The 9,613-nt window shown below is 63.1% G+C and overlaps 1 protein-coding gene across 2 annotated transcripts in view; it reads left to right on the plus strand.

The window, feature by feature from the left end:
- Positions 1 to 8,931, plus strand: part of KDM5C (lysine demethylase 5C) — a 15,505-nt gene extending 6,574 nt beyond the window's left edge. For both annotated transcript variants that reach the window (XM_087771153.1, XM_087771154.1), the window contains exons 16-27: positions 489 to 613; positions 701 to 848; positions 1,310 to 1,406; positions 1,491 to 1,849; positions 2,390 to 2,528; positions 2,610 to 2,789; positions 2,865 to 2,999; positions 3,084 to 3,608; positions 3,970 to 4,027; positions 5,273 to 5,472; positions 6,940 to 7,125; positions 7,657 to 8,931. In XM_087771153.1, the coding sequence (XP_087627279.1) occupies positions 489 to 613; positions 701 to 848; positions 1,310 to 1,406; positions 1,491 to 1,849; positions 2,390 to 2,528; positions 2,610 to 2,789; positions 2,865 to 2,999; positions 3,084 to 3,608; positions 3,970 to 4,027; positions 5,273 to 5,472; positions 6,940 to 7,125; positions 7,657 to 7,665 (2,161 nt within the window). In that variant the 3' untranslated portion in view covers positions 7,666 to 8,931. The remainder of the gene's footprint in view (positions 1 to 488; positions 614 to 700; positions 849 to 1,309; positions 1,407 to 1,490; positions 1,850 to 2,389; positions 2,529 to 2,609; positions 2,790 to 2,864; positions 3,000 to 3,083; positions 3,609 to 3,969; positions 4,028 to 5,272; positions 5,473 to 6,939; positions 7,126 to 7,656) is intronic.
- The last annotated feature ends 682 nt before the right edge of the window (positions 8,932 to 9,613 follow it).

The raw sequence follows: 9,613 nt of genomic DNA on the forward strand, positions 1-9,613 counted from the left end.
GGGACGTGGGCACGGTCTCGGGGTGCTGTGGGACTTGGTGGGCCTGTAAGAGGGGATGTGGGGAGGGTTTAGGGGTGCTGGGGGCCTTGATGTGCCCTTGGGGGGGGATGTGAGGAGGGTTTGGGGGTGATGTGGGTACAGTTTGGGGGTGCTGCAGGTCTTGGTGTGCCTTGGGGGTGACATGGGTGGGGTTTGGGGGTGCTGCGGGCCTCGGTGTGCATCTGGGAGGGGGCATGGGTAGGGTTTGGGGGGGCTGGGGGCCTCGGTGTGCTACTGGGGGGGATGTAGGTATGGTTTGGGGGTGCTGTGGACCTTGATGTGCCTCTGGGGGGGGCGTGGGTAGGGTTTGGGGGTGCTGGGGGCCTCAGTGTGCCCCTGGGGGCACATGGGTGCGATTTCAGGGTGCTGGGGGTCTTGGTGTATGCCTGGGGGGGGATGTGGGTAGATTTGGGGGTCCCCCAAAATCCCCCCATTCCCCCCGCCCTCAGGTACCGCTACACGCTGGATGAGCTGCCGGCCATGCTGCACAAGCTGAAGGTGCGAGCCGAGTCCTTCGATACCTGGGCCAACAAGGTCCGCATCGCGCTGGAGGTGGAGGATGGCCGCAAGCGGAGTGAGTCGAGGGGCCAGGGAGGGGTTTGGGGGGCTCGGGGGGGGTTTTGGGGCGCAGCCCTGACCTCCCCCGGCTGTGCCCGGCCAGCGCTGGAGGAGCTGCGGGCGCTGGAGTCGGAGGCCCGGGAGCGCAAATTCCCCGAGAACGAGCTGCTGCATCGGCTCAAGGGCTGCCTGAGCCAGGCCGAGCGCTGTGTCTCCGAGGCCCTGGGCCTCATCAGCTCCCAGGAGACCGGGTGAGTGTCCTCCGTGTCCCCCTCCATGTCCCCAGCAGCTCCATGTCCCCAGCAGCTCCATGTCACCATCCTGGTTTCTCCTTCTCTTCCCTGTGTCCCTGTCCTGTTGCCTTGGGCCGCTGCCGGTCCCGTGTCCCCGTCCCCCGTGGACCCCAGCCACCCCCGTGTCCCCATCCTGTTCCCTGCGTACCCCAGCCACCTCCGTGTCCCATCCCCTATGGACCTTGTCGCGTCCCCTGTGGACCCCAGCCACCCTCGTGTCCCCGTCCTGTCCCCCACGGAGCCCAGCCACCCCCATGTCCCCCATCCTCTCCCCTGTAAACCCAAGCCACCCCCATGGACCCCAGCCACTCCCATCCCCCGTGTCCCCATCCCATCCCCTGTGGACCCCATCCATCCCCACGTCCCCCACCCCGTCCCCGCAGTCACCCCGGGAGTGACGTACCCTCACGTGACTGCAGGGTACCAGCGCCCTCGCTGACGGTGGAGGAGCTCCGCGCCTTCCTGGAGCAGATGAACCAGCTGCCCTGTGTCATGCACCAGATCGGGGAGGTCCAGGTGAGCCGGGGGGGTCCCTCCTCATCCCCCCACGTCCTTTGCGGGGGGGACGCGGTGTCACCGATGCTGTCCCCCCTCCTCCAGGCCTTGCTGGAGCGCGTGGAGGCTTTCCAAGCGGAAGCACGGGCAGCGCTGGAGTCGGCCCCCCCAGGACCAGGGGCTCTGCGCGGGCTGCTGGAACGAGGAGCCCGGCTGGGTGTGGAGGTGCCGGAGAGCCGACGGTTGGAACGGCAGCTGGCCCAGGCCGCTTGGTTGGAGGAGGTGACAGCCACCCTGCGGTCCCCTCGTGCCCGCGTCCCCCTCCCCGTCATGCGGGGCCTCATTCAGGCCGGACGGACCGTCGCCCCCAGCCCGGCCGTCGACGTGGCCATGGCCGAGCTGCAGGAGCTGCTCACCATCGCTCAGCGTTGGGAGGAGAAGGCTCAGATGTGCCTGGAGGCCAGGTCAGGATGCGGCCGCTGTGGGGAAAAGGGGCTGGGGGCTGCACCCCAGGGCGTAACGGGGCTGGGGGCCAAATCCCAGAGCCCCCCGGGGCGGGGTTAAAGGGACCAGGGTCAGACCCACGTCCCTAGGGCGGGATAAAGGGGTTGGGGCTGCTCCTCGTGGTTTTAGGGGGGGGGATAAAGGGGCCGGGGGCTGCCCCCCCCGGCTCTAGGGGGGATAAAGGGGCCGGGGGCTGCCCCCCACGGCTCTAGGGGGGGATAAAGGGGCCGGGGGCTGCCCCCCACGGCTCTAGGGGGGGGGATAAAGGGGCCGGGGGCTGCCCCCCCACGGCTCTAGGGGGGGGATAAAGGGGCCGGGGGCTGCCCCCCCATGGCTCTAGGGGGGGGATAAAGGGTTGGGTTTCGGCTGCCTCTGTTCCCAGGGGAAGCCGGGCTGGGGCCAGACCCCTGGCGGGGGGCAGACCTGGGTTTGTGGGGGTCTCTGGGCTATCTTTGGGGGTCCAGCGGCCGGACGCCTGACTTCTCACCCCCTCCCCGCAGGCAGAAGCACCCCCCGGCCACGTTGGCTGCCATCATCAAAGAAGCAGAAAACATCCCGGCTCTCCTGCCCAACATCCAGGCGCTGAAAGAAGCCCTGGCCAAGGCCCGCGCCTGGATCGCCGACGTGGAGGAGATCCAGGTGGGTGCTGGGGACCCCCCTTCTTCCCTGGGGGGAGCTTTAAACCCCCCTGCTTCACCTCTGCGCCCCCCCCCTTCCCAGAACGGTGACCACTACCCCTGTCTGGATGATCTGGAGGGGCTGGTGGCGGTGGGTCGGGACCTACCGGTGCGGCTGGAAGAGCTGCGGCAGCTGGAGGTGCAGGTCGGCACGGCTCATTCCTGGCGGGATAAAGCTTCCCGTACCTTCCTGAAGAAAAATTCCTGCTACACTTTGTTGGAGGTGGGTGACAAAAGGGTGACAAGGACATTGGGGGGGGTCCGGGGGACAGCGCTGACCCCTTTTACGTCCCTGTAGGTGCTGTGTCCCTGCGCCGACGCCGGCTCCGACAGCAGCAAGCGGCTGAAGTGGCGGCAGGAGCCGGGGCTTTACAAACTGGACGCCGAGAGCTTGGGGCTGTCGGCGCAGGATCTCCGCGACCCCGGCGCCGTGGTGAGCAGGGTTTTTTTTGGGGGGGAGGCCGCAGGGCACCCCGCGTCCCCCCCCTCCGCTCACGTCCCTCTTTTTTTCCTCCAGATCGTGGCGTTTAAAGAGGGGGAGCAGAAAGAAAAGGAGGGGATGCTCCGGCTACGCCACGCCAACGCCCAAAAAGCCGCGCCGCCCCTCCCGGGTCCCGGACCACCCTCCTGCGTCTGTGGGCAACCGGCGAGCCCCGGCATGCTGCAGTGCCAGCTCTGCCGGGACTGGTTTCACGGTGCTTGCGTAGCCTGGCCCCGCTTGGGCTCTCAAAAACCCTCTCCGGCTTGGTGGGAGTGGGACGCCAAATTTCTCTGCCCTCTTTGCCAACGATCGCGGCGTCCTCGGTTGGAAACCATCTTGGCGTTGTTGGTGGCTCTGCAGAAGTTACCAGTGCGGTTGCCGGAGGGCGAAGCCTTGCAGTGTTTGACCGAACGAGCCATCACTTGGCAGGATCGCGCCCGTCAGCTCCTCGCTTCTCCCGACGTAGCCGGGCCTTTGGAGCGGTTGGCGGCTCTGCGGCATCGCCTACACGGGGATGGGGCCGGCGCCTTGCGGGAGGCCAGCCGCAACGAGCAGACCAAGGTGGGGGGGGGCTGGAGGCTTTGGGGGACAGGCTGTGGGGTGGGTATGGGGGCTGTGGGGCAGGGTATGGGGGCTGTAGGGGAAGGTATGGGGGCTGCGGGGGGGGTATGGGGGCTGCGGGGGGAGGCTATGGGGGCTGCGGGGGGTATGGGGGCTGCGGGGGGAGGCTATGGGGGCTGCGGGGGGGGTATGGGGGCTGCGGGGGGGTATGAGGGCTGTAGGGGAGGCTATGGGGGCTGTGGGGTGGGTATGGGGGCTGCAGGGGGGTATGGGGGCTGTAGGGGAGGCTGTGGGGGTGGGTATGGGGGCTGTAGGGGAAGGTGTTAGGGCTGCCCCCAAGGCCGTGCCCCCTCCCCTGCAGGTGTCGGTGGAGAACGGCGATGCCCCCAGCCCGGAGAAGAACGGCCCCCTGCCCTCGGGTGAGTGGGATCTGGGGGGCTTTGCGGGAGCCCTGGGGGGGGGTTGGTGGATCCCCGGTGAGCACCGGGGATGCTGGGATCCATTGGATCCCACGTGGGCCTTAGGGATCCCCTGTGAGCCCAGGGAAGGCTGTGGGGCTCCAGGGATTCTGTGTGAGCGCAGGGGAGACAGAGAGATCCAGTGGATCCCTTGGGAGTACAGGGGATGCTGTGGGACTCTCTGGATCTATAGGGTTCCCATAGGATCCCATGTGAGCACAGGGACAACGTGGGATTCCAGGGATCTTATGAGTGCAGGGAACAGTGTGGGACATTAGGGATCCTTTGTAAGCTCTATAGATCCCGTGTGAGCACAGGGGTCGCTAGGGGATCAACTGGATCCCGTGTGGGTCCCGCGGCTCCCATCCGAGCACAGGCGCAATGCTGCGATTTTAGGGAGCCTATGTGATCCTTGCCAATCCCATGTGACACTGGGATCCAGTGGATCCTGTGTGAGCCCCAGGCATCCCCTGTGAGCACAGGGGTCGCTGTGGGATCCAGTGGCTCCATTGCGGGCACAGGGGACACTGGGGGACTTGAGGGATCCTCTGCAAGCCCCGCGGATCCCATGTGATGCTGTGGGACCCTGCGGATCCCGTGTGAGCCGCAGGGATCACATGTGAGCAGAGGGATGGTGTGGGATTCCAGGGATCCCATGTGAGCCCCAAGGATCCTCTGTGAGCACAGGGGCCGCTGTGGGCCTCTAGCGATCCCCTGTGAGCCGTATGGATCCCGTGTATTGCTGGGGGACCCAGTGGATCCCACGTGAACCCTATGCATCCCTTGTGAGCACAGGTGGGGCGGGGGCACCGTGGGATCCAGTGGGACTCCAGCTGGGGCTGAGGCTGTGAGGGATCCCATGTGAGCCCTATAGGTCCTTCATCAGGACGGGGACAGCGTGGGCCTCCAGGGATCCAGTGGGTCCCGTATGAGGACGGGGGACACTGCGGGACTCGAGGGGAGCCCTCGTGAGCCCTATAGATCCCTCGTGAGCCCCAGGACAACACGGGATTCCAGGGATCAACCCCGTGGATCCCACGTGGTGCTGGGACCTAGCGGATCCCACGTCAGCAGCCCCGGGGCTCCCCTGGGGGTACAGTGGGACCCCGCGAAGCCCGTGGGAGCCCCGCGGCTCCCCTATGTGCCGCGGGGCGGTGGCGGCGGGGCGACCCCGTGGCCCTCCCCAGTGACGCGGTGTCCCCGCAGAGCTGGAGGCGCTGAGCGCGGCGCTGCCGCGGCTGCAGGGCCCGGTGCTGGAGCTGGCGGAGGGGGCGCGGCGGCCGCTGGAGGAGCTGATGATGGAGGGGGATCTGCTGGAGGTGACGCTGGACGAGGCCCAGAGCATCTGGCGGCTGCTGCAGGCCGCCCGGCCGCCCCCCCTCCCTCTCTTCCGCCTCCTTCTCGAGGTACGGGGGAACCCCTGAACCCCAAAAACGCCCTCCAACACCCATGGAGACCCCCAAGCACCCCCAGGACCCCGGAACTCCTCTATTTTCAGGCCCCTAAAACTTCCCTGAAGCAGCCTGGGGATCCCAAAACTCCCCCAAAGCGTGTCCCCTGAACCCCAAAACTCCCCCAAACTACCCTGGGGACCCCAGAACTGCCCTAAAGCACCCCCAAAACTGCCCCAAACCCTCCTAGGAACCCCAGAACTGCTCCAAAGTGTCCCCTGAACCCCAAAACTGTCCCAGACCACCCTGGGGACCCCAGAACCACCTCAAAGTATCCCCAAGACTGCCCCAAAACACTCTGGGGCCACCAGAACCCTAAAAACGCTCCAACGTGTCCCCAGGATCCCAGAACTGCCCCAAAGCCTCCCCAAGACTCCAGAAATGCTCCAAAGTGTCCCCAGCACCCCAAAACTTCCCAAAACAACTTTGGGGACCCTGAAACTACCGCAGAGTGTCCCCAGGGCCCCAAAACTGCCCCAGAGCATCCCCAGGACCCCAAAACTGCCCCAGACCACCCTCAGGAACCCCAGAACTGCCCTAAAGCACCCCCAGGACCCCAAAAATGGCCCAAACCACCCTGGGGACCCCAGAACTGCTCTAAAGTGTCCCCAGGACCCCAAACCTCCCCCAAAGCCTTTCTGGGGACACCAAAACTGCCCCAAACCATCCCAGGGAGTTAGAACCCACCCCAAAAAACCTTCGCAGGACCCTGGAACTGCTCCACAGTGTCCCCAGGACCCCAAAACTTCCCTAGAAAATCCTCAGGACTCCAGGCCCCCCCCCCCAAAACTGCCCCCAAGCACCCTGGGGACTCCAGAAGTGCCCTAAAGCACCCCCAGGACCCCAAAACTCCCCCAAACAACCCTGGGGACCCCAGAACCCCCCACAGCACCCCCAGGATCCTAGAAGTGCCCCAAACCACCCTCAGGGACCCTAGAACCGGCCCCCTCGCCCTGCAGCCACCCCAAACCATCCCCTGGGATCCCAGAACCCCCCCAAACTGCCTCCAAGTCTCCTGTTGACCCCCAAAGCACTCCCGCATGGCCCCTGGGACCCCAAAACTGGCCCCATGCTGTTCCTCTTGCCCCTTTCCACCTCCTCCTCAAGGTTGGGTCCCCCAAACCCTCCGGGACCCCAAAACCATCCCCACGCTGCTCCTCTTGCCCTATACCACCTCCTCCTCAAGGGGACCCTCCCCAAACCCCACCTGGGGACCCCAAAACTCCCCTGGGGACCGCAAAATCGCCCTAGGGACCCCAAAACCATCCCTACACCACTCCTCTTCCACCTCCTTCTCAGGATGGGGTCCCCAAAAATCACCTCAAACCTCCCTGGGGACCCCAAACTCCCCTTGAACTCCAGGGGCACCCCCCCCTCAAATTCTGGGGGGGGTCACTGATGGGGTGTCCCCCCCTCTCCCAGCTGGAGCAGGCAGAGCGGCGGGGGGCTCGTGCCCGCGGCCGGGACCCCGAAAGACGTCGGAAACGCCGGGCGGAACGGGGCGACCTCCCCGCCCTGGCTAAGGAGGAGCTGGAGCCAAAGAGGAGTCGGGGTCCCGAGGGGGGGACCCCCCGGGACAGCCCCCCGCCTGGTCCCCACGCCCCGGGGGTGAGTGAGGGGGGGCATCCCCAGAGTTTGGGGGGGGGTATAGGGGCCCATTGCTTTGGGGTGGGGGTCCTGGGGGGGGTTATGGGGGGGGGGGTCCCAGGAGGGGCATGGGGGGGGGGGGGTTATGGGGTGGGGGGGGGTCCCAGGAGGGGCATGGGGGGGGGGGGTTATGGGGTGAGGGGGGTCCCAGGAGGGGCATGGGGGGGGGGTTATGGGGTGGGGGGGGGTCCCAGGAGGGGCATGGGGGGGGGTTATGGGGTGAGGGGGGGTCCCAGGAGGGGCATGGGGGGGGGGTTATGGGGTGGGGGGGCTCCCAGGAGGAGTGTAGGGGGGTTATGGGGTGGGGGGGTTATGGGGTGAGGGGGGGTCCCAGGAGGGGCATGGGGGAGCTGTGGGGTAAGGGAGGGGGTCGCAGGAGGAGCATGGGGGGGGGGCTATGGGGTTCAGGGCAGGAGAAACCCCCCCAACCAGCATAGGGACCCCCCATGGGGTTTTGGGGTGCCCCCCCGAACCACCCCCCTCCGCCCCCAGGACTCGTGACGCGGAGCCCCCAGCTCGGACGGACGCGCCTGCCGGCGGCAGGGAGGGACTGGGGGGGGGGCATGCCGGCCCCCCGCCCCCAACACCCCGGGACTTGGGGGGGGGGTGTGTGTCTCCCCCCTTCCCCCCCCCCCCCCGCGATGTAATTATTTGAGTTGATTTCTTTTGTATCGTTAAGCCCCCTGGGGGGGGGGGCACACACACACACACAAATGGGGGTCCGTGGGTCTCCCCCCAGAGTGGGGGGGGGCCCAACCAGCACAGCAGGGCCAGCCCCCTCCCCCGCACCGGGTTTTTTATAGGATTGGGGGGGGGGGGGGGAGGGGGGGGGGCGGATTTGGGGCCCCCCTGCCCCCCCCCGCCGACACTAACAGTCTCGGGCTCTTTGTAGCGGGGTGGGGACGGGGGGCCTTATTTTATTGTATTATGATTTTTTTTTATTATTATTAAACTTTGGAGGCTAAAGGGGATTTGGGTGGTTGGGGGGGGGGGGAACCCCAAAACTGCGCGGACACGCGGGGAGCGTCCGCCCTCGCGCATGCGCCGCGGGTGGGGGCGGGCGCTGAGGCGCTTCCCCATTGGCCGCCGTCTCCGCCAATGGGCGGGCGGGGACGGGCGAGGCGCCGGGCAGGTGATGGCAGCGGTGCGAGGCGGCGACCGTTGGTTCCTCTGCGGAGCTCCCCCCCCCCGAGGTAAAAATCTCTTCTGTGAGGTAAAATCCCCTTTCCTGTAGTTAAACCCTCTTCTGTGAGGTAAAATTTAACTTTCCTGAGGTAAAATCCCCTTTCCTGAAGTTAAATCCTCTTCTGTGAGGTAAAAGCCTCTTCTGTGAGGTAAACTCTACCTTTCTTGAGGTAAAATACCTTTTCTGAAGTTAAAGTCCCCTTTCCTAAAGTAAAAACCCCTCTTCTGTGAGGTAAAATTTACCTTTCCTGCAGTAAAAATCTTCTCCGTGAGGTAAAATTTACCTTTCCTGAGGTAAAAATCCCCTTTCTTGAAGTAAAACACACTTCTGTGAGGTAAAAATCTACCTTTCTTGAGGTAAAATCCCCTTTTCTGAGGGTAAAATCCACTTTCCTGAAGTAAAACCCTCTTCTGTGAAGTAAAATTTACCTTTCCTGAGGTAAAATCCCCCTCCCTAATGTAAAAAAACCAAACAAAAAAATCCTCTTCCCTGCAGTAAAAACCTTCTCCATGAGGTAACATTTACTTTTTCTAAGGTAAAAAATCCTTTTTCCTGAGGTAAAACCCCCCTCCATGAGGTAAGTCTCCCTTTTTTTGAGGAAAAACCCTGTTTTGAGGACACCCCCCCCCGAGGTAAAACTCCTTTTTTTGAGGGTAAGACCCCTTCTTTTTGGAGTAAAAACCCTTTCTTTGAGGACAAAACTGTTTTTTTTAGGAGAAACACTCCTGTTTTGAGGAAAATATTTTTTTAATTATTTTTAGGAAACCCCCCGTTTTGTTTTTTTTTTGAAGGAAAACCTCTCCCCTTTTTTTGAGGTGAAGTATTCCTTTTTTTTGAGGAAAACGGCTCTTCTTTTTGAGGGAAACCCCTCCCTTTCTTTGGATATAAACCCCTCCTTTTCCTGAGGAAAAATTCATCCTTTTTTTGAGGAAAACCCCTCCCGTTTTTGAGGTAAAACTCCCCTGTCTTTGGAGATAAAACGTTCCCTTTTTTTGAGGAAAACCCCTCCCTTTTTTTGGATGTAAACCCCTCTTATTTTGGAAATAACCCCCTTCTTTTTTAGAGGTAAAACCCCTTTTCTTGAGGAAAAATCCTCCCCTTTTTGAGGAAACTTCCTTTTTTTTTTTAGGAAGAAATTTTTTTAGGGAAACCCCTCTCTTCTTTTTTAGGAAAACCCTCTTTTATTTTTTTAGGAAAAACCTCCCCTTTTTTTGAGGAAAACCCCTCCCCTTTTGAGGAAAAACCCTCCCCCTTTTTTGAGGA

Source organism: Nipponia nippon, unplaced genomic scaffold (assembly GCF_047370975.1).
Source record: "Nipponia nippon isolate SJK-2023a ecotype South Korea unplaced genomic scaffold, ASM4737097v1 scaffold_35, whole genome shotgun sequence".
In the NCBI taxonomy this organism is placed as follows: domain Eukaryota; kingdom Metazoa; phylum Chordata; class Aves; order Pelecaniformes; family Threskiornithidae; genus Nipponia; species Nipponia nippon.